Source organism: Nematolebias whitei, chromosome 7 (assembly GCF_014905685.2).
Source record: "Nematolebias whitei isolate Nwh7 chromosome 7, NemWhi1, whole genome shotgun sequence".
Taxonomy (NCBI): domain Eukaryota; kingdom Metazoa; phylum Chordata; class Actinopteri; order Cyprinodontiformes; family Rivulidae; genus Nematolebias; species Nematolebias whitei.
Window position 1 is genome coordinate 40135717 of NC_056504.1, and position 24364 is coordinate 40160080.

General features: G+C 39.5%; 2 protein-coding genes across 3 annotated transcripts; one reads left to right on the plus strand and one right to left on the minus strand.

Annotated features, from left to right (window-relative positions):
- Nucleotides 1-3409: 3409 nt before the first annotated feature.
- On the plus strand, nucleotides 3410-14364 carry LOC119412517 (uncharacterized protein C6orf132 homolog). Of its 2 annotated transcripts, XM_037679536.1 has the most exons (6): nucleotides 3410-3563; nucleotides 7425-7513; nucleotides 11433-11523; nucleotides 11964-13971; nucleotides 14058-14156; nucleotides 14348-14364. In XM_037679536.1, exons 1-5 carry the CDS (start codon nucleotides 3485-3487, stop codon nucleotides 14152-14154), a joined length of 2364 nt encoding a protein of 787 aa, XP_037535464.1. In that variant the 5' UTR covers nucleotides 3410-3484; the 3' UTR covers nucleotides 14155-14156; nucleotides 14348-14364. The 2 variants fall into 2 exon arrangements, with proteins under 2 accessions (XP_037535464.1, XP_037535463.1); XM_037679535.1 differs by lacking the exon at nucleotides 14348-14364 and having other exon boundaries at nucleotides 14058-14219.
- A 4362-nt stretch (nucleotides 14365-18726) lies between these two features.
- Nucleotides 18727-23937, minus strand: wdr77 (WD repeat domain 77). The gene is made up of 10 exons (XM_037679537.1): nucleotides 23586-23937; nucleotides 21563-21748; nucleotides 21329-21470; nucleotides 20903-20952; nucleotides 20298-20368; nucleotides 19858-19915; nucleotides 19496-19567; nucleotides 19315-19423; nucleotides 19159-19227; nucleotides 18727-19061 (listed from the first exon to the last, which is right to left on the minus strand). The coding sequence occupies exons 1-10, from the start codon at nucleotides 23692-23694 to the stop codon at nucleotides 18914-18916; spliced, it is 1014 nt and encodes a 337-aa protein (XP_037535465.1). The 5' UTR covers nucleotides 23695-23937; the 3' UTR covers nucleotides 18727-18913.
- Nucleotides 23938-24364: the final 427 nt, after the last annotated feature.

Here is a 24364-nt window from a genome sequence, read left to right on the forward strand (position 1 = left end):
AAAGGGTGGATTGCTCTCTTCAGGTCAAGGGTGAGGTTCTGCCTCCAGTGGAGGAGTTTCAGTATCTTGGGGTTTTGTTCACGAACGAAGGAAGAATGGAGCGTGAGATTGACAGACGGATTGGTGCAACGGCGGCAGTATTGCGGACCCTGTGCCGATCCGTTGTGGTGAAGAAGGAGCTGAGCTGTAAGGCAAAGCTCTCTGTTGACCGGTCGGTCTACGTTCCTACCCTCAACTATGGTCACAAACTTTGGGCAGTGATCGAAAGAATGGGGTTGCCTATACAGGTGGTTAAAATGAGTTTCCTCCGCAAGGTAGCTGGCCTCTCCCTTAGAGATAGGGTGAGAAGTTCAGTTATCTGGGAGACACTCAAAGTAGAACTGCTCCTCCACATCGAAATAAGCCAGTTGAGGTGGTTCGGGTATCTAAGGATGCTCCCTGGGCGCCTCCCTCGGGAGGTGCTTTGGGCATGTCTGGCTGGGAGGAGACCCTGGGGAAGACCCAGGACACACTGGAAAGAATATGTCTCTCGGGTGGCCTGGTAACGCCTTGGGGTCCTCCCAGAAGAGCTGGAAAAGGTGGCTGTGGAAAGAGATGTCTGGACCTCCTGCTCAAGCTGCTGCCACCAAGACCTGACTTCAGAACAAGAAGATAATGGATGGATGGATGAACGATGGATGGATCGTGGATGGTAACAAGCTTGTGAAAAACGTAAAAATGACAATAAAAAACAAATTAAAACTTGCAGTTAGACTTGGTCTCCATGGAGGTGTTTTAGTTTTGACAGTAAACCGATCAGGATCTCCACTATCACAACAAATGGAAGGAAAAGAGAAGTCACTGATTTATGACTCCAGTGTTCAAGTAAAACATGGTAAAACTTTTATCAACTGTGTGAAATGTCTTTATTAGTTTATGCGTAAATTGAAAGTCAAAGAAATATGTTCCCCGACAGAAAATAATGAAGTAATAAGATTTTTTTAAAAGCATAACCATTAGCAACGGCTTGTGTGTACAGTATCTTATGCAGTCAAGCAGGTTAAACAGTAAAGATTCTTGCTACTACATTCTTTGCATTTTATTCCTACCAGCATGATGCATTCCCACGAAAGAGCGTAACAGGATGGACAGGTGTGTTTTGTCTCCAGGACAGCGAGGTTCAGGTGTACTGTAACTAAAAGGAAACATTGGCTGGTTCTTTGAACAGCATGGACACTTGAGCAGCTGTGGTCGTGTGTTTTGTTTTAGTGTTATTCAAAGCATGCATTTAGACGACACTGAAATACTTCATTATGCACTTCTGTAGGCAAGGTTTATAGAATCAAAAAGTAATACTTTTTATAATTGTAATGTCATCAGCAAGTGGATTATCTATGTATCACTGAACAGATTTTATTGAAACTTTCAGAGAATAATAATTGGATTAACGTCTGCCCCTGAATAACTTAGGCAGCCCGATTCAAAATGACTACCTTACCCAATATAAAAGTAATTTTAACTTAATCATTTTTTAATGTATTTAGTGAACATTTGGTGTGGTAGTGGCTGAGACTCATTCATAACACATAGCACAATCACTAACAGAAGCAAGTTCCCGCGAGGAATGTTGTCTTTATTTATTTTAGATTTTTAACAATTCAGTTTTTTTGCAAATCCAGTCTTGTTGAACAAGGACAAACAGTAGTTTGGGAGAACCCCAGGGCTGTGCTTTTGCCTCCCCCCCTTTCAGTTCTTGCTTTACTCAAAAATTTCAAAAGACAATTTTCTATTTGGATCAACACTTTCTGTGCCGATGAAATTCATCGTTACTTTAAGACATGTTAGTCAGAGTCAGAGATTCTCTATTGCCATTCGCATCACATATGGCACATGTGGTGGAGTGAAATTATGTACACACGGTCCCAGTTACATCCAACAATAAAATGTACAAGAAAAACAATGATAGCATCTAAGATGTGAACTAAGAAAAACATAAATTAAAATATACTAATAGCATAAAAATATTACGTCGACCAACAGCACAAACATGAGCATGAGTCTGTGTGAGCAGATGAACACACATGAACACATCAACATGAAACAGATCAGCAGCAACATGATGTTATTTTTTTCACATTGATTATCCTGGTTAGAGATTCATGAGTCTAACAGCCTCAGGGTAGAAGCTGTTCCTCAGTCTAGTGGTTCTAAACTTAATGCTCCTCAACCTCCTTCCTGAGGGGAGTGGGACAAAAAGTGTGTGTGCTGGGTGAGTGGGGTCCTTCATGATGCAGGTGGCCCTCTTCCTGCATCTGGAGGTGTAGATGTCTGTGATGGTGGGGAGGCTGACTCTGACAGACTTCTGTGCAGCCTTCACCACTCTCTGCAGAGCTTTTCTTTCTGCAGCTGTGCAGCCTCCATGCCACACAGGATGCTCTCCACTGCACACCTGTAGAAGGAGGTGAGGACTGAGCTTTCCTTCCCAGACCAGCTCGTCTCAGCCGCCTGAGGAAGTAGAGTCTCTGATGAGCTTTCTTGATCAGGCTGGTGGTGTTGTTGCTCCAGCTGAGGTTGTTGTTCATGTGTACACCCAAGTACTTGTAGCTGGAGACCACTTCCACCACAGATCCTCTTATGTTCAGTGGGGTGTAGGTGTGTTTATTCCTTCTGAAGTCCACAATCATCTCCTTTGTCTTCTTCTGTTAAGGTGAAGTTTTTCGTTATTTACATTACCATACAATCAAAATCTAAATGTAACAGTAGCTGTGTTATAAAAACATTTTATTAAAAGGGTAAATTGAAAAATAAACAACAAATCTGTTCCGATTTAAATAAAAATGTTGGTCATAGTACTCAGACTCAGTCTCATTTGCACGATTGCTCAGTAGAGTGGATAGATTCAAATAACTATAATTTGGAGAAGGTGACTGCATCTCAAATAATGCTACTTCAGTTTAATGTGCTTGATGTCACGTGTAGCCAGATAAATCGTTATATTTTAATAGTTTTTTATTGGCTGTTTTATTTCACGTTTATGAAGCTAACAACAAAAATGTGCATGTTTTTTTTTTCTTGTTATTTAAAACACTGACCTTCAGTGAGAACATGTTGTCGACTTTGTGATTATGTCAAACAAAGGAACCCTGTGTTCTTGAACATGTGTGTTAATTAACTCGGTTTGACGCCTTCTAGCCACAGCCACACCAGCTCTGTCAAACCAGCTCTGAAGTGCATATTTGAACGTTTCAGGTTGATCAAAGCGTTGCAGTACAGTGAAGCTTCGTCAGCGCTTCACTCTGGAAAATCTGCACAGGAATGTGGCTGAAAAGGAGGCCTCACCTGCAGGAGGGAGGTGCAGTGAAGGGACAATGGGCGGGGGTTGAGACTTTTTTTTTTTAAAACTCTATCTAGAAAAAAAGTTCACACTCGGTCTGCAGTTTTTACCTGGGATTTACCTGCTGATCAACATGAAACAGTGACTGATTGTTCACAGAAAAGCCAAACAATGAAGAAAGGGCTGCTGAATTTTCAGAGTCGGAAGAACCAGTCTCTGTTCGACACCAAACTTAAGATCCAGGACATGGGTGAGTTGTTGTCAGGGAAGAGCAGCTGTCTGTACTTAGATTACATCAACCTTTGGACTTGATGTTGACACGAACAACACTGTCAAACCCTGCTGCTCTTCAATTCTCTTTCACAAACATGCTACAATTCAGCACTAATGAATATTTTTTTTTATTTTTACTTCATGACGTGTCATATCAAACAGGTTGAAGTAGATGATTTTGAGAGAAATATATAATAATTCACGAAAAACATGTTTTTTAAACGTTCAAATCCCTCCATGGGAAATCCAGTTGACCTTGATGCTTCAAACCGTCCTGCTCGTTTGCAGATAATTATATTAATCTAAATATATAAAAGATTATGTCTAGTTTAACAATTTAATTTTCAAGCCTAAATCAGATGTTTATTGGGTTTGCATCACACACAGACTTTTAACTTTGAATATTGACACAGCTCAGGTCAGAAAGGCAAAATTCAAGGTATTATTATGCAAAACTCTATGGAAATCAGTTTAAACGTGTGTTAATAACCCAACGATAGAAGACTGAAACATATCCTTTCACAACTAAAGGCTCTTTAATGGGATGTTTATCACTCACCACCTTTCATGCCAACGTTTTAGACAAAGATCATTTTATATGCTCAGTCTGATGCAACAGTGCTCAGAGGATGCGTTGTGAATCACTCTCAGCTATTACCACATACATTTTAGCTAAATATTGGTAAAACGAACTGAGTTATTGTCATTTTTTTGTGTGTCAGCCATCTTGAATTGGACACCAAATGTTATGTTCATTGAGAGGTTACTTTTTAAGAGTTTAATTAAAAGTTGTCCAGTGGTACATGAGATAATTTTGTAATATTTTGGACACAAATAAGACATGATTGTCCATATTTGCTTTTGATAGCAGTTGATAAAAATGCAAAATTTAATAACATTGAAACGCTTGGTTGCTATGAACATTATGAAAATAAGCACATTTCCAGCAGATGTTCCCCCCATTTTTGACAGGAGTACATATTTTTATTAGCATCTCACTCAGATTTTAACAAACAGAAGAAGGAATAAACAGTTTGGGCACACTCTGTGGTCAGGTTTTAGTAACACACCCCTTGGCAAAGACACCTTTTTAAAAGTATTTTTTAGATCAGATCGTGTTAATTTTATTTTAAGGTGTTTTTCCATCCACAAAGTTCTTATATACTGTATTTTTCGGACTTTAAGGCACATTGGATTATAAGGTGCATTAAGCGAAACTAAAACATTTTGACAGATTTTTGAGCGCCGTGTACCACATAAAACTGGTTCGAGGTCAGTGAGCACAACCAGAATTAATACATAAAGTGCACCGGATTATAAGGCTCACTGTCGATTTTTGAGAAAATTAAAGGATTTTAAGTGCGCCTTATAATCCGAAAAATATGGTAGTTGGCGTGCGAGGACTGTAATATGAAGTCTTTCTCTTGAGGTCAACCCCTTGGAGGTTCTGCAGAGTGTTTGGGTTTCTTTTTCAGCTGTAGAAACCTCCATCTGCCTTTTACGATGCACCAAAGATTCGTTGGTGTTAAATTAAATAATACTCCCTCCACCAGGGAAATGCTACAACACAAGCCCAAACTATGATTCAGCCACTGTTGTGTTTGGAGCCTTGTTTGCCTTTTCTCTTGTAACCAAAAGAGGTTTACTGTAATGGCATCAGACCACTGAACCGGTTTCTAAAATGTGTTTAACATGGTTAAATTTTTCAGGGAGGACAGGAGGGTTGATCTTAGAAGTTTTTGTTGAAGGTAATTGTCTGAATGTGTGTGCACGGCAGAAACCTCTGCAGAGTCCGCCAAAGGACATTTGCAACCAAGAAAGCATGGCCATTTTGCTTCCTAACCACTGTGCGACCACTTACTTTAAAAACTTGAGCCGACCTTTTAAAAGCCTAATTTGACCTCCACTGTTCCAGTTAACTGCACTTTCACAACTCCTATCCACCTGAGAAAACCTGTGTACCTTATTTAAGAATGATTATTGTTATTTTTTGAGACCAGGACAGCTCTAAAACCTTTGATGAACCAGAATATTTAAAGTTTAGAAACCATCAGTTCAAGCCATAATCTTAAACCAAATTTTTGCACATGAACACTTCTTGTAATCTCAGTCTTTTGAGGAAACAGCTGAAATAATCTTGCATCATTGACTGCTGTTTGTCACAGATATTCATCAGCTGCATGCAAAGAAGCATTCATAACCAATAAAAATAAAGCTCCATTAATATCGCGCCCACTTGAATCCAAGACAGACTTCTTGATTTAGATAAAAGTTTACCAACAAGTTTTCCCCACTCTGTGAATCTTTGGTTTAATGCGATCAGTAAGAACAGGAAACCTATAGGAGTCAAGGCTGAGCAAAGGTGAAACATGAGAGAGAACATTTGTCTATTTAAATCAGGACAAGGCACAAAAGGAAAACTAATCATTTGGTTAGACTGGTTTAAAACCGCCATATTTCCATTCGAGCCTCGTTCCCACATCCTTGAATGACGTCCCCTAATTTGTTGTTTCAAAATGCAAGAAAATCAATAGCTGGAGGAATAAACAGACTAAATGCCTCTTAGTGACGAGTATCTGTCATCGGTCTAATTGTTAGACCAACGGCCTGACAGACGCAGGAATTAACCGCAAGAGAACTTGTTTCCAAGATTTTTCTTTCTCCAATCAACTTCCGGTTCCATCGTTTGTTAAAAGCAAAATGGCTTCCATCTTTAGATCACGTTGTCTGAGCTGCTTCATCTGACGTTGAGATTTGTGTTTGTGCCTCAGTGCTCTTTGAAGCAGCCATGACTCAGAGCTTTAGCTGCTTTAGTTTCTGCTGTGCAAACAAGTCTTGCAAGGACAAGTAAAAAAAAAAAAACCAGGCAGTTAAATCTATTTCAACGGCATCGTCGATACTAATTCAGTTTCACCTTAGATAAACTGTCTGAACACTGGATAACCGTTAATGGCTTAAGTTTTCTATATGTTGTGCTGCTGTAACCATGACTGAACTCTCCCTTCATGACGGCGCTCGAGTGTAATTACTGCCACTGCTTCAACTGTGCGTTGCTATTTTGTTGTCAGCAACAAATCATTTCACGTCATCATGAGGTTGACGGACGACCTCTAAAATGTCCCTTTTGGGACATTTTTCCATACGTTAATATGATCTAACATATAAATACAATCTATAGATATAATCTAAAATAACTCTATGCTGAGACATCCCCGTCTTCATATTTTGCTTTCAAGCAGCCAGACCTTTTGCTCTTTTAAAGATGTCTTTATCAAAAGATTTTCTAAAGATTTTTCAGTTTTTTGGGAGGAGACTTGGTCTATTTTTACTCCTTTTAAACTAATTTTCCTTCCAGTACATGACCATTTTCAGAGGAATGTTGTAATTTGTTTCTTAGGTCACTTAAGTGTTGTGTTTTCACTTTGGGTCTTCAGGCACTTACCATCATTGTCACAAAAGCACGGTTTGTTCTCATTCTTTAGTTGAAGCTATGAAAAAATGCCAAAAATGAGCCGTTTTCATGTGGTATAGATCGATTTGTAACACCTGAAGTTTTGCCGTTTGTCCTCCGTATGTACTTTTTCCTCATTTTTTAGAACACACTGTACAATGTATTGTTGCTGCCAGGTAAAAGAACTGAAAACAAGTGAAAAGGGGGCCAAATTCAAAGAAAAAAACTTTGTCAGACCATTTGAAAAGTTTTAAAGAAAGTCAGTTGGAGTGAAAACTATTTAAGAAAAGCAGGGGTTGATTCAAAACTTTTGCACAGTACTTTACGTCAGTATTTTTTCCATAAACAGAGGCATGCTAACAAGTACTATGTTTGTGTACAAATCAGAAAATGTGGAGTTGGTGCTGGATTCAACCAAGATCTCTGAATCTGGGACGGCCAACGTGCGGGCCAGACCCACAGTCAAGCATCACACTGTGAGTATTTACTGACGCTCCATTATTGACATGACTTTTCTGTTCATTTTATTATTGCATCAATAACCTAAAATACTAAAGTTGTCTTTTAAACCTTAAATTGAAGAGTTAGTCCATTTGAAGCCTCATCACTCCAGATGTAAATACATTTTCAGTGGTTTAGACGTTTCTCTCCAACTTTGCTCAACTGTTCAGTGAGAGTCTTTCAGCAGACCTGCAGACTTACTTACTTACAGAACTAAGAATAGCACTTTTCTTGGAAAGAAACAGAATTTGAGCAATCAGTTCTCGGTAAAGATAATGTTGCTTTATAAAAACCACTCTGCAGGTCAACAGACACTGAAGGCCAATAGAGCCAAAGCTTAAAATAAACATACATTTAGAAATGGTAAAATAAAAGTTACACAAATTAAATAAGACACAAATTGCCCTGTAACGAATCATTTTAAATCTTGTACTTTTTATCCTATTTACACAGCTATAAAACATGTTTTAAGTTCAACATGTTCATAATTAAACTATCAAAGTTCATGCTCAGTAATCCAGGTAAAAAAATCCAACAAAGTTCAGTCAGGTCATCTGGATGGTTTCTTTTTTGTTGTTGTTGTTGAAACGTTTCATCCTTCATCCAAAGGACTTTGTCAGTCCTTTGGCCCACTATGGGAGTGTGTTGCTTGTGGGACTGAGTTTGTTGTGGCTCCTTGGACTGATGAAGTCCTTGGGATGAAGGACGAAACATCTCAACAACAACAACAAAAAAGAAACCGTCCAGATGACCTGACTGAATTTTGTTTGCATAATTAAACTAGTTTTGCCCATAAATAGCTTCTAGTTAGAAATCTTTACGGTGCAACTTCAAATATTCTGAGTTATTTTATGCTTTTTAATTGCAATTTAGGGTTAAACAATATATCAAAATTACAATATCATATGATGCAAAATCAGTAAAGCAAAGGATTGCAATAAACTGGAGATATAAATTATGTCAATAATGGATTTGACCAATCAGATGGTCTCTAAATACCTACACATACCCTATATTTAACTAAAACACTGCAGTAATATCCTAATATTGTGCATCTACAATGCGTTTTTTGTGTTTATCAACTTTAGATATTCCCAGCATGAGGTGTTGCAACACTGGCTCAATGCAAAGTCACACATGTACATATATATATATATTTTTTGTAGTTTGGAAAAGATCCATTTTAATTTATGTCCGCTTTGGTAGTCTGTTTGACTGACAGCCGCCTATTATCTCATCATGGAGCAAATGAACAGCTCATCTGCGCTCCGGTTCACACACCTCGCCTCATAGTTAGGGAGTGTTTTGTGGCACACCCAGCAGCACACGGGCAGGACGCCTCGCAGCGCTACGACAGCTGAAAGTGAGTCATGGTGCTGAGAACGAGCAGACAGAATCAAACTGGATCGTGCACCGCCTCTGGTGTCACACCCTCACACTGCCATGCAGGGTTTATCACTTTCAAAGTGTCAGCAAAAGTGTTCGCAAACAAGACGTCATTCAGGTGGTTTCGCACAGACTGTCAGCGCTTTTTAGTTTTGAGGAGCGGGATTGTTGGGTGGATTTGCATAAATGGTGGAATAAACAAATTATGTTTAATGTGTTGGAATCTTGTTTATAAAGCACGGGGATATCCCCATTACATAGAAACATGAATTATTCCCTGTAAATTACTAGTTCAACAACTCATATATTTGGATAACAATCCAGCTAATTAACAAAATGTATTAAACTTCATTACATGAGATTATTAACATGTAGAGATGCATCAAACGCGCACCGAAAGTCGCAGATATGAAACCATGTCGAGCGACGCTGGAATGATTTCGACTTTTATATCTTGAAAGTGTTTGTTGTGTCAACACCGTCTGTGTTTGCTTTTGGTGGCGTTGGTTCCGTGAAGCGAACAGCACTCCTCTCTGCTAGTTTCTTGTCCCCACCTCCCTCACATTCACCCACAGACACAAACACAGGTATCTGAAGCCAGGCCCATTTTAAGAACAACAGTGCCATGAAAGTTAGGTGTATCCTCTGATTCATCAAATCTTCCTCATAACTAAAGAACGTGAATGTCTGGTGTTTGGCCTAAAGTATATCACGACAAACCCAAAAGCAAAATCCAAGCATTTTTGTACTGACAAGGGCAAAATGATTTGTTCTGTGCTTGTTTGAATGCTTTTTTGCTTTACAGGTTAAATGAAACTAGAATTCTCTGAAGAAAGACATTACCCACCGCATGCTGACGTTTTAACTCATGATCTTGATCTGTTAGCACCTGGAGTATTTGTTGGGTGGGACTCTCAGGAGCCAATACACCAAATTTTAGCTCAGCATCTGTAAAATTGATTGAGATATAGCTAGGCCTGTTGCAATAAACAACAAATGAATTAATCGCATGATAAATGAAAATTATCGATCTCATTTTCATTTATCGGCTTTTATCGTTTCTTCGTGTCTCTCTCTTTCTACTGAAGACACTGGATGACAAAAGGCTCAACTCCTGTGCTCTTCACTGACCCCTCCCTTTCTCTTTTAAATTTGTTTTAACCGTTCAAAATTGCGTTTTTGGATCTTTAAAAGCAGCTAAGCTGAGAAGCTAAGCTATGAGCTAAGCTAACAGGTTGACCTTTGTCTTGTCAAAGCTCCAAAATTCACAGCTGAAACCCGTGCCTTCGTGTAAAAAGTTTTTTTCTGCAAAAAGAAGCTGGGAACTTGTTTCCTGATTTATTTTTTTTTTTATTAAAAGCTTTGTGTGAGAAATGCTATGCTAAAGAGCTCAAACCACACCGAGTGTTCGCCATTTTGAGAACCGAAAAACAGGAAAGAGAGACCGCCCATGTCACGTCAAGGGTCCTCCCATTTTTCTTAAAGAGACACGCTGCTCGCTCCCTCACTATCCATCCTTTGGTTCAAACAGTCTTATACTGATCCGGTGGTCAAAAAAGGTACTACACCCAAAACAAATCAACATTTCTTCTTAAATTTGACAATAATTACTAATTATTGCCAAACTTCAAAACAATATTATCGCTTATCGCAATAATTTCTGAAACAACTAATCGCCCAGCAAAATTTGTTATCGTGACAGGCCTAGATATAACCATTTCATGTTTGCTAAGGTCACTGTGGAGTGGTGGCCATCTTGAATTAGGTTAATTAGTTGCGGATTGGCATCAAATGATTATCTTCTGAGAGTTTCATTGACTCTGATTCATGACATATTCTGCTAACAGACAGTCAAAGTTGATTCTAATAGTTAATGGAAAAGTTTTAATGCAATCCATTTGTGCTCCGAGTATGTGTTTGGGATGACTCTTAGCTAACACCACATCAGATCGTGTATCAGTATTGGTCAAATTAACTGAGTTATAGCTATTTTTGTGTTTAACTTCCATCTTGAATCAAAATAACTCTAAAGGTTAATCTGTTGTGCAATCAATGATCACTTCGAAGGTTTCAATAAAATCTGCCCAGTGGTTCATGAGATATTTTGTTAACAGACTAACAAACATTCACACAGACACAGGCAATTGCATTTTAATTAACTTCCCTGAGGAATAAATAGTTTCATTATCACCCACTCTTCATACAAATAGTGTGCAAATGAGGCACTTGTGAACAGCCATACTAGACGTTTCCCATAACACCGAAATCAAAGAAAACCCCCTTGCCAGAAACTTTTATCCTGTTGACATCAATTATGCATCCCCTTTTCAAGGAACACATGCAACAGCTAAGAACTGGTTTGTTCACCTCAAGAGGAAAGACTTGCCAATATTTTTTTTTTTCTATAGAACAGAGCGTACAGTTTCTAATCTCATCCCTGTTGTTTCTTGTACCATGTCTGCTTCTTGTGGCAGTGAGTTCTGACAGTGTTTGGTTTCTTCCCCACAGTCCATTGCAGAAAGTTTCCAAGGGTTTGCAGTTCCAACACCTAAAGTCCCTCTCCTCCCGTCTACCAATGGTCCAAAAATCAATGGCACAGGTGAGTATCTAACTAAACCCTACTATGTACGAAAGGTTAAAGTACACAGGAAAATGAATAGATTATTTAGATTCGGTTGGACCAGGGTTTGTTCTGGTGCAGTTTACACAGACTCAGGTGATGGATCACAGGAATAGGTATAAAAGGAAAAAGCAGGGCCGGTAAATGTTTAGCCAGGTAGTTGCACAATAACTCTCCTGAAAAAGTCCAAACTACCACATCAGATTTAGAGAATGTTTACACAATAGGAGTGTTTCTATGCGATTTAGTTGAACATTTTAGGTTTAGCGATTCTAAAAATGATTGTCATTCTCAAAGGACTTGATTTTCAGACCTTTATAGGAAAATGATTATATTAAATTTTCTTACTCCCCCTCCACGTTTTACAACATGTCTCAAAAATTTGCATTAATTTACTTCTTTTTTCTTGTCTTCCACAGATGCTGGAAATAAATTATCCAATGGATCCATTATATCTGGCCACGTGGAAGATGAAATATTTGTTCCTCCTCCTCCTTCAATGGCACCCCCACCCCCTCCAGTGGATTTTATTCCCCCTCCACCAGACTTCTTTGGTGACCTGAACAGCCTTGCAGCCCCTGCGCCTCCTTCAAAGCCAGCACCAAAATTGCCACCGTCCGTGGAGCAGGAGGGTTTAGCCATCGTAAATTCTCCATCATCAGCACCAACAAAGCCCCTGTCAACCAGCTCCAGTGACTCTGCATCATCTGCACCCATCGTCAGTTCACCACCACCAAACATTCCTGAGCATCCAAAATTTGCCCCACCACAACCTCCTCAAGAAAAACAACTCAAGACTAACAAAGCACCACCTCCAAAGCCCGCTAGATTCTCTTCCATCTTCAATGACTCCCCACCACAGAGCCCAGCACCTCCTCCCACTGTGCACACATCCACATTCTCCACCTTCAACCCCCAACACAAGGCAAAGGTTTTAGATACTCCCAAAACCACCTTTCTTGGCACACAAGAGAATCATGATGCAAGACCAAAGCAGATGCTACTCTTGGAAGAATCAGGGTCACGTAACTCTGTTCCTGTGCTTGTCACTGTGGATGGAAAATCTACTCAAGCTCCTAAAGCACCTACACCAGATCCCAAAGATGCACAAGAACCAAAGAAGGACTTAGAAATCCCCCAACAGTCTCAATTAGAATCCCATCAACAGTCTCGATTAGAAATCCCCCAACAGTCTCGATTAGAAACCCCCCAACAGTCTCGATTAGAAACCCCCCAACAATCTAAATTATCCCAAACTGAGCTTCAGAAAAAGGCTAAAACAGAAACACCTCCAGCCCAGTCGGAAATAACCAAACCACCTCAATCTCCACAGCTACAGAAAATGGAGAATGTTCAGAATGGTAATTCAGAAACCCTCAAAATTAATGGATCTCCAGGTCAAAGCCGCAGTTTCAGTCCAATGTTGGATCGTAAGCTACGTACCTTAAAGGCTAATGAAGTCAGTGGGTCACGAGAGGCTCCTGCTGCGTCCCCACTGGCTCTCCTACAAGCAGCTAAACAAAGAGACAAAAATAGGACGACTGCCTCTGTGTCCCGAGAAGGCAGCACCAACAAGAGTGAACATTCCAGTGCAAGCATTTACCCGAGTGATTTGAGTCCAAATTCCTTTGTTGTTGTACCAAAGCCTACCTCGTCATCTTTAACTCCCTCACAAGAAAAATTACAAGAGACTGCACAGTCTGTTTGGCCCGCAGAACACGAAAAGACAATTCAAGCTCCAGAAAAGTCCATCAATCCCACTCAGGCCATGCTTCAGAAGCCATCAAATGGTCCAGCACTTTCGTCTCCAACTGTAAACAACTTGGCTGAGCAGAAACAAAGTGCAGAAGAGACCATCTCACAGTACCAGGCTGTACAGCAGGACGAGGAGCTGAATGTGCCATTGCTTCCTCCACCACCAGGGTTTGATGACTTCATTGAGACAACTGAGCCACCCCCATCCATCTGTCCACCTGATCCTCCTGCAAAAAAAGCTCCAAAACCAGCCATAGACTTACCACCTCCAGCTCTTCCAAACCACATACCCCCTCCACCTCCAAAACTCCCACCTCCTGACATTGACGTCAAACCAAAAGCACAAGTTCAGACAAAACCCAAACAAGCTACCAATCAACTTCCCGCTACCCTGTCACCCAATCAAGCCACTCTTCTTAGCATCTTGCAAAAGAAGATGATAGAAATGGACCACAAAATGGCCCCAGTGGTTACCGCCGACTCCAGTACAGATGACTGGGGCACCACAGCACCAGAAGAGGACAATAAGGTCCCTGTTGTACCGAAAGCCAAAACACAGATCAAATGTCCCCCTCCAACAAAAACCAAACCAGCATCTATGGATATGAAGGAGCTGGAGGGTAAACTGATCAAGAAATACCAACAGAGTTCGCAGCTGGAACCGCCCAGCAGGTGAGACAATCAGTGCTCAGATTTGATCCTCGTAAACGCCTCATGTTCTTGTCAGCATGTCCACTCATAATGTTTGTTTTTCACAGTGGGGGAGCGCATTCCAAACACCCGTATGGGATGACGTTCATGGTCCGGCCTGGAACCGAACAGCCCATTACTCTCATTAGTAAAGGAGAAACCTAAAGGTTTGCTGCTATTAAACAAATCTTAAAACCTCACAAGAAACTTTGTATTAGTTGAAACTAGCAGAAATGTGTACAGTGCATGGTGAATTTATTTAAAATGGTAAATGGACTGTACTTATATAGCGCCTTTCTATCTTATCAAGATACTCAAAGCGCTTTACAATCTGTGCCTCATTTACCCATTCATACAGCACTCTATGTCTATAATCAGTGCTTTATCACATTCATACACTGATGGGACACACATCGGAGGCAATGAGGGGTTCAGTGTCTTGCCCAGGGACACTTCGGGCATGTGACTGCTGGTGGAATCGAACCCCCAATTCTTGCAATGGAGGACGACTGCTCTAACCACTCATCTACAGCCACTATAAGTTTTGTTTCCATAAAACAATTATGGAAATCATGTGGTCATTGTTAGTGCTTTTTCGTGTTTTGCTACGTTTTGAAGTCTCAATAATGTAAGAATGTAGTCATTTTCATTATTTTATGTATAAATCTGTACATATGTTGCCTTTTTAACCACAGCTTTGAATCGGCTTCCATTCTGCATGGGTAATGCTCTTTATGCAAGTGAATCCTATGAAAGAAAAAATGTTATGTAGTTTTTCAGGGTTCTCTGATTGATGGTAAACTGCACTTTTATACTGTACAGTTTTGCTTTGTAACTTAAATGTTCTTGTACTGTTACATGTGCATTATATAAGTCAGCTGAAGAAAAGCTAACAATAATTTAGGTGAAAGTGTTTTATATTTATGAATCAAATAAATGTTTGACCTTCTATACCATATTATACAGGTACAGCTTTAATTAGTGGTTACAAACTTGTTTGTATAAAATATAAATGCAGATTTATGCATGAGTTTAAAAACAAAACTGACTTGTTCATATGTGCTAAAGTAAATCCACTAGTTGTATTTGTGTAAAATATAAAGCTTATATGGACAATCTTTGCTTTTTCTATTGTTTTATTGATCTTTATGTAATAAGTTTACATTCCTGATACTCGACACTAAAATTTTTATGACATTACCCTTATTAATGCAGGCATTATCCCACAATGCATCAGAATAATAGAGGCTAAAAAAGCATTCACCCCCGTATGTTTATTGCTGTCATAAATAAAAATTATTTACAAAAACCTTCAATGTCAAGAGTCAAATCAAATTTCATACAGATTAATACAAATTAGAGAAATTAATTGCATTTCCTGCAAAAATGCAGTGTGAATGCTTATTGCTGAAGAACTTGCTGAAAAACAGCTGAAATGAGCTAAATACAAGCTGAAATATAGCTGAAATTGAAGAACAAGCCTAAGTTAGCAGAAGAAAGCAGAAAGAACATGCATTTGCAAAATTAGATTTAAATAAGCCGAAAGAGAAAATTAGGAAATTAGCAAAAAATAGCTACAAAGTAGCTTAAAAGGCAGAAAGAAGTTTAAACTACCAGGAGGAAGTGGAAGGAGCTAAAATGAGCTAAAAAAGTGGACATTTGCTGAAAAAGCTAAATTTATTACAAAACAGCTAAAGGAGCTGAAATAGCAGAACAAGCTGAGACTAGCAAAATAAAAAATAAAACAAGCTGAAAGGAGCTAAATTAGCAGAGGTTAATTGGGCTGAAAGTAGCAGAAATTACCAAAAAATAACTTGAATGTATCTGAAAACAGCTGAAGTTAGCTGAAAAATGCTTAAAAAGTACAAACCGGATTCCAAAAAAGTTGGGACACTAAACAAATTGTGAATAAAAACTGAATGCAATGATGTGGAGGTGCCAACATCTAATATTTTATTCAGAATAGAACACAAATCACAGATCAAAAGTTTAAACTGAGAGAATGTATCATTTTAAGGAAAAAATCTGTTGTTTCCAAATTTCATGGCGTCAACAAATAACAAAAAAGTTGGGACAAGTCCATTTTTACCACTGTGTGGCATCCCCACTTCTTCTTACAACACTCAACAGACGTCTGGGGACAGAGGAGACCAGTTTCTCAAGTTTAGAAATAGGAATGCTCTCCCATTCATGTCTAATACAGGCCTCTAACTGTTCAATCATCTTTGTTCTTCTTTGTCGCACCTTCCTCTTTATGATGCGCCAAATGTTCTCTATAGGTGAAAGATCTGGACTGCAGGCTGGCCATTTCAGTACCCGGATTTTTCTCCTACGTAGCCATGATGTTGTGATTGCTGCAGAATGTGGTCTGGCATTATTGTGTTGAAAAATGCAGGGTGTTCCCTGAAAGAGATGACGTCTAGATGGGAGCATATGTTGTTCTAGAACCTGAACATGGTTCTCTGCATTAATGGTGCCTTTCCAGACATGCAAGCTGCCCATGCCACAAGCGCTCATGCAACCCCATACCATCAGTGATGCAGGCTTCTGAACGGAGCGTTGATAACAACTTGGGCTATCCTTGTCTTCTCTGGTCCGGATGACATGGCGTCCCAGTGTTATATTACAAATAAAATATTGACATTTGCCATCTCCACATCATTACATTCAGTTTTTATTCACAATTTGTTTAGTGTCCCAACTTTTTTGGAATACGGTTTGTAACATAGACGACAGATCAAAAGTTTAATCTGAGTAAATCTAACATTTTAAAGGAAAAATATGTTGATTCAAAATTTCAGTGTCAACAAATCCCAAAAAAGTTGGGACAAGTAGCAATAAGTGGCTGGAAAAAGGAAATTGAGCATATAACGAACAGCTGGAAGACCAATTAACACTAATTAGGTCAACTGACAACATAATTGGGTATAACAAGAGCTTCTCAGAGTGTCGGTGTCTCTCAGAAGCCAAGATGGTAAGAGGATCACCAATTCCACCATTGTTTCGCACAAAAGATAGTGCAACAATACAAGAATGGTGTTAACCAGTGTAAAATAGCAAAGACTTTTAAGTTATCATCATCAACCGTGCATAACATCAAAAGATTCAGAGAATATGGAACAATCGCTGTGCGTAAGGGTCAAGGCCGTAAAACTACTGGATGCTCGTGATGTCCGGGCCCTTAAACGTCACTGCACCTCAAACAGGAATGGCACTGTCAAGGAAATAACAGAATGGGCTCAGGAATACTTCCAGAAAGCATTGTCAGTGAACACAATCCACCGTTGCCAGCTGAAACTCTACAGTGCAAAGAGGAAGCCATTTCTAAGCAAGCTCCACAAGCTCAGACGTTTGCACTGGGCCAGGGGTCATTTAAAATGGAGTGTGGCAAAATGGAAGACTGTTCTGTGGTCAGATGAGTCACGATTTGAAGTTCTTTATGGAACACTGGGACGCCATGTCATCCGGACCAGAGAAGACAAGGATAGCCCAAGTTGTTATCAACGCTCCGTTCAGAAGCATTTCATACTGTGTGAGTTGATTTAGTATATCTTGTTCCATGTCTTCATTTTAATGCTGTCGTTTTAATTTTTTTAAGGTGTATTCTTACTGCTTTTTATTTCTTAGTGTTACCATTAGTGTTAAGCACTTTGATAACAGTCTGTTTTAAATTGTGCTCTATAAATAAATATGACTTGACTCCACATCATTGCATTCAGTTCTATTCACAATTTGTTTAGTGTCCCAACTTTTTTGGAATCCTGTTTGTAGCTGAAAATGTAAAACAAGCTTAAATTAGCAGGAGAAAGCAGAAACAACACGTTTACCCAATGAAACTGAAAGAAGCAGAAATGAGCACTAAAAAGTGGAAATTATCTGAAATCCCCAACCCCCACTGAAATTAGCAAAAAATATAACACCTGGCTGAAAAGTAGCTATAATTTTCTAAAACAGCTTAAATCACTAGAAGGAAGTGGAGAGCACATTTTTGCTGAATTAGGCTAAGAAAAGTTGACAGAAGTGCAAAAAATATGGAATTAGCAAAAAACAAACTAAAATTAACATAAAACAGCTCAATAGTAGCAGAAAACCTGAAAATTGAAGAAATAAACTAAAAGGAGCATAATAAACTAAAATCAGACAAAATATGTTAGGAGCACAAAAATGCTGCAGTTAGCAGAAAGAATCTCAAAGGAGAACTCTGAAAAAAGCTGAATCAGAACAAAATGTGGAAGGAGCAGTAAAAAGTTGTAAACACATCTAAAGAGCTGAAATATTGTAAAATGAGCTCAATTTATTTCCTACGAGAAAAAAGTGACAAAGGCTAAATATTTCAAAAAACTAAAGTTGCACCAATACCAAAAGTCATAGCGCCTTTCTAAAAGAGCTGAATGATTTGCTGAAATAGCACAAAAAATTGTGGAACGAGAAAGATGCTGAAAAATGTATGGAAGAAAAATGGATCACAATAGTGTGAATGCTTCATTAGCACGAACAAAATAAAAATATGCAATGTAAAGTGACTGCATGAATATTTACCTCTTTAAAGTGATTATCCTAATTCAACACAGAGAAAAGATGACAGGAAATCACAAGTGGGGGATAAATACAAAACGATTTCCAACACCCTGAACATCCCCAGGAGTTCTGTTGAAACCCCCATTAAGAAACTAAAGGCCATTTTTTAATGAAAATAATTAATTGATGGCAGCAATAAAAGCACAAAACATCCAGGGGGTGAAAACTTTTTATAGGAACTCTTAAGTGCGAAAAAATAACAGCTTAAATAAAATCTGAAATCCATTACATTTAAACTTGGAAACGGAGCAAACAAAGAGTTTTCCATCTAAATTAGGCTAAACCGTGAGATGAAATTGTTGTGAAGACAAACTGCTTTCAAAGATAAAACTTAAAGTGTTAAAGACTAAGATGAGGAATCAGAGGATCCAGCAGCTGGAGTCACGGTGTGATGGAGCACAAGATGATCCCAGCCTACGGTTGTGAGAGCGGTGGAGCTCCCATGAAGCCAGCAAACACCTGTGACAAAGTCCTGGTGTCGCCGATCTCTGAGCCTACAGAGAACAAAAAATAAATAAAAAATCATGCAGTTTGTATAATTTGTGGTGTAAAACTGAGCTGTGGGTTTCAGCACCGAGTGTAAAGACTCACACTTCTTGCAGCTCAGAGTTCACAACAGCGAGGGAGCAGTCATCGCTGGTGGAGGCCAGCAAAGCATCACTGGAGTGAACGAAGCGTTAAAACGTTGGTTTTACAGACATTTGATGGAAGACAAATGTGAGATGTTGACACGCTAAATAACTTTACCTGTTCGTGGAGAAGGCGAGGCTGTTAACTCTGCGGCTGTGGACCGTCTTCACCCGGGCCGGTTCGGTTCCCAGGAAATCTTTTACGGCCACTCTGCCCAGCTCATCACCTGAAATGTAACGTTTGTTTGAAAATGTGGAACCATGACTCCGCCGGTCATCGACCTGCTGCCGAGCCTTACCAAATGCAATGGTGCTTCTGTGGTGGGGGTGCCAAGCAACGGTGGTAGCAGAGCCACTCGAGGGCTCCACATCTGTATAAAAACACAAGTTACATCATCACAGAGGCTGCAGCTTTGTGGGAAATTATTAAGATTTTATTATCCGAAGGAAATTCAGGAGTTGCTGCTGAAGTCACACAACGCAAAGAAAAATAAATACCATAGAACAGGAAGTAGTGACAAAAACAAGACCGCTAATAGCATCTGTGATCATCCCTCAGAATCTTATAATGGACTTTTTATTCGCTGTGTTAATGTTTCTTGGTTCCTAATGTGACGGTGCCGTCGCTCAGCTGCTCGACAGACCACAGAAGGTTGCTCACCGATTTTTGAGGCTGGTTTGTTCGGCTTCCTCTTGTCCCACATCAGCACTCGGCCATCCTGAGTGATCAGAGAGAACGCTGGCATCATTATTTAAGAGAATCAAATATTAAACCCGTCTCTATTCTCCACTTTATTAAACCCACGTGGAACTGCTTGATTATGTTCGTTTCAAATCATTTTGATCGGTTATATTATTTTATTTAAAAAAACAAAGCACAAAAGTTCTTGGTGCTTTATTCAATATTTAAACAGCAAATCTGAAAACTCTTTAATTTGCTATTTATCCCAATAAAACTGTCCATTTCAAACATTTTTTGAAACAGTTGTTTGCCTGACATCATTCAAGTTAGTGGAGAGACACACCAACCCAGATGTGGCCGTAATCCCCCACAAAATGTTATTTTATGATTTTGAATACGACAATAATCGATAAACATACTTGGCCACAGGAGATGAAGAGAGACTCGTCTGTAGGACTGCAGGCAACACTATTAACAGGCTGTGTGTGCACTGTAGAAAGAAGAGATTTAACAAAAAGAAAAATATATATTTTTATGGGATTCAGTCTAAAAAACAGACAACTAGTTTTAAACAGATGTTGGAGTTGTTCTTACAGGTGTAAAACATTCACAGGCATGGTACACAGCTGGTACTCATACCAGCTGAAGAACTATTAAAAATATAATTACAAATAAAAACAATGTAAATCTTAGAATACAATCAAATAAACTTGACAACAACCAAATAAAATTTCAGTCTGTTGTCATGAACATAAGATGCACTTTGAACTGGAAGGCCAGGAAACACATTTTTGACATAAATAAATATATTATTATAAAATTTGATAGAATAATCACAGAAGTCCCACTAAAATGATTAATAACAGGGCTGTATCAGTGTCAGGCTATGGTTGTTATGAAAGACAAGTCAGCAGTTTAATTTCCTCGCTTGAGATTAGTAATTAGTTATCTGCCTAAATACAAGTCAATTTAATAAAAACTACTTAATTTGGTTTTTTTGAACGGTCTGCAAACGTTCTCTTACCATTGTAGGTGGTGACAACAGTTTCCTGACTGAGATCCCAGACTTTAATTCTGTATTGAAGAGAAGACAAACTATGTAAAGGTGATCAAAGACCCTCGTACAAAAACTATAGTTTCAAATAGAAACAATAAACGCAGATTCTCTTCAAGCGTTCATGCAACGCTGCATCTAGAAACATTAAAACTGTTGATCCCTCAGTGGAGCTTCAGCGGTTCATTTATTTATGGTTCTGGACTTTACTTGAAAGATCTGGATCCGGAGTGACTGCGAAGTTGCTGTTGTTGTTCAGTGAGCATAAACGTGCGTATTGTAGTTTTAATCCGACACTGTTTACTAATGTAGCTGTTTCCCTATAATCAAGTTTGTTTGCAGAGGGAAGACATGATGTTGAGATCGTTTGTTTCCTCTGATTTGTAAGTGTCTCACCTGCAGTCCATGCTGCCCGTCACAGCACCGCTTCCTCCAACGACAGGGCTCACCGTGGTGACCACGTTGTCGTGGTCATATCTGGTAAAACGATTCACCAACAGGTGCTCGTTCTCTGCCAGCTCCCAGAGCTCCAAGGCACCTGCACAGGTGAAACGACAAAACCAAATCAAAATCGAGTTATTGTGTCTTCAGCTCGGTGCTTTATTCAGATCCAGTGGATCTATATCTCACCTGAATCTGATGCAGCAACAATCCCCTTCTCAGCCACCCATCTGACGTCTGTGACTCCAGCCTCCGTCTGCACACCAGCTTTGCAGAATCCTTCGCTGGGGGCCTGCTCGGGGTCACTGTAGACCCATACGGATCCCTGCCAGTTCCTGCCAGCGAGGTTGGAGGCACCAATCAGCAGGGTGCCATCTGTGAAGAAAGAACAGTGGTAAAAAAATAGGCACTTGGAAGTCCCACATTGAAATATCAGACCCTCCCGTAGCATACCTAGATGCTGGATTACAATCCTAGTCTACAGGTTCATATAAAATATTTGACGAGCCTTCCAGCATCAGCAACAGACATTAGAAAGAACCGCTATGTGAATGGCTGTAGGTGGCCTGAAAACTGTTCATTTTTATCACAGCTTTTTATTCAAATCCATTTTCCTGAATTGAATTAGTGTCTTCAGTGTCGTAGTTAGCGACACATTTCAAGCTGCTGAATTAGTTCTACTTAACCCATCATAACAAATGAGGTGTCATTTCCTTTAAATTGTATAGTTCTAACTAATTATATAGGTTTCAGAAGTAGATAAGCCTAAAAAAAAAAAAAATTCAAGTGACTAGAACCCATCAGCCAGATCTGCATTTTTATCCAGGTTTGACCAACCAAACTAAGCAGTAAGTTCAACACATATATTTGTGCAGTGGTGGAACTTTATTGTGTAATCTTCTGTCAAGACGGCAGCACGATGCTGCTCTTTTTCTGGTTAGAGATTCATGAGTCTTAACAGCTTCAGGGTAGAAGCTGTTCCTCAGTCTAGTGGTTCTACACCTAATGCTCCTCAATCTCCTTCCTGAGGGAAGCCAGGCAATATGTGTGTGTGCTGGGTGAGTGGGCCCTCTTCCTGCATCTGGAGGTATATATATATATCTATGTGTGTGTGTATATTTGTTTTGGAAAAATGAAAACTTTGTTTTATTCCATAAGTATTATCTGTTGTCTATCTCATTTTTTTTTTAATTTATTAGATTATTTTGGATTATGTTATGCTTCTTATCAAGAGTAAAAAAAAAATACTCAAAGAAAAGGTAAAGTCCTTTCCGACTATTTAAAAAAATCACAACAAAAGAATTTAAAATGTAACAAGATGTCCACAATACTTCAGAGACCGTGCAAAGTGTCTCCTCATTTCTGGCAGTCGTCTTCTTTTGGCTGTTCCCTCTTCAGGGGTCGCTACAGAGAGTCATTCTTCTCTCTGTCCTCTGCATCCTCTGTCCTCACTCTACCTCCATCTCATCTCCAATTTGACCTTCTGGCAAAACTACTAGGACTCTACCCAGAATAATCACTGTGAAGAATCACATCATGTTGCTGCTGATCTGTTTCATGTTGCTGCTGATCTGTTTCATGTTGCTGCTGATCTGTTTCATGTTGCTGTGTTCATTCATGCTCATCTGCTCACACAGACTCATGTTCATGCTGCTGTTCGGCGTATTGTTTTTATGCTATTAGTCCTTAGTGTATTTTTAGTTTATGTTTTTCTTAGTTCATATCTTAGATCTTATTAGTTTTTCTTTTACATTTTACTGTTGGATGTTACTGGGACCCTGTGCACATAATTTCGTTCCACAAAGAAACTGACTCTCCGACTTATATAATAATTGGGTTTAAAGTCTTAATACAAAATTAGCTTCATTTGACAAAATTGTTCACATTTGTAGTAAAACTAAAAAAAAGTGTATGTTTTAGACCTTGTCTATAATTATGGCATTGATCAGATGCCTTCTCTGGATATAATCACAGTTTATGAGACAAGAAATCATTAAAGCTGAATGAGTGTGAGGACATCTGGGGTCCTGATCCAGAATTTAAACAGCATTGATGGCTAAAACCTGCAATAATGACACTGCATTTACTTGAACTGCGCTAATGAGGTAAACTGTCTAGTTTACCAGGGCGCGTGCAGATGTAAACAGACTGGTGGGGAAACCAGCGTCACCACGTGTTTCCCCTCCACCGACCTCTCCAGCTTCTTCCTTACCTGCTCGGTACTGAGCCGCGCACAGGTGCTTCTCCATGCACGCAGGAGCATTGGGGGGGATGTTCCACCTGTTTTCCTTAATCATGCTGGTGGCGCGAGCACCTTTCATCCAAAACAGCTAGCAGCTCTGAAATCTTCACTCGCAATGAGATTGTTGTTTTTTACTCTTTAGCGCAACTTCTTCTTTAGCTAGATTAGCAACACGTGCGGCTTTGGTCTGTTTAGAAGGGAAACTATAGATTACCGTTTTCTAAAATCACAATAATGTCGATTTTTCATTTAAAATTGTGCTGCTTAACGTTACCGCTTAATGAATGGAAAAGCGAACACATGGAACCGGCGGTGGACCTAAACTTCCTGCTCCGGGTCGCTGTCCTTGTTTTCAATGGCGGCGGTTACCCGCCTAAAGGTGCGTTACTGCCCCCTACTGGAGTGGAGGAACTGTGGCAGAGCAGGGAATAAACAAAAAATAAAGTGTCAAGTCTTTCACCTCAAAGAATGTTTAAGTTGTACAAACTGTTTGTGAAGCCTTTTCAAATAAAATTTGTTTTTATTCTCTGTCTGCACTTATAAGTCCTTCATCTCTGTACTTTATTGGTTACATTTTATTGATTCTTTGTTCTTCTTCTGGGCAGCACGGTGGCACAACTGGTAGAGCTGCTGCCTCTCAGCGAGCAGGTCCCTGGTTCAAACCCCGGTCCAGGGGCCTTTCTGGATGGAGTTTGTATGTTCATGCATGTTAGGCTGATTGGTAACTTTAATTTGTCCCCAGGTGTGAG

Coding starts and splice junctions, on each gene's coding strand:
- LOC119412517 (XM_037679536.1), top strand. CDS start 3,485: ATGAAGAAAGGGCTGCTGAATTTTCAGAGTCGGAAGAACCAGTCTCTG. Junction 11,524..11,963: donor TCCAAAAATCAATGGCACAG/GTGAGTATCTAA, acceptor TGTCTTCCACAG/ATGCTGGAAATAAATTATCC. Junction 13,972..14,057: donor CAGCTGGAACCGCCCAGCAG/GTGAGACAATCA, acceptor TGTTTTTCACAG/TGGGGGAGCGCATTCCAAAC.
- wdr77 (XM_037679537.1), bottom strand. CDS start 23,694: ATGAAAGGTGCTCGCGCCACCAGCATGATTAAGGAAAACAGGTGGAAC. Junction 19,424..19,495: donor CAGAAGCACCATTGCATTTG/GTAAGGCTCGGC, acceptor GTTACATTTCAG/GTGATGAGCTGGGCAGAGTG. Junction 19,062..19,158: donor AACTCTGAGCTGCAAGAAGT/GTGAGTCTTTAC, acceptor TGTTCTCTGTAG/GCTCAGAGATCGGCGACACC.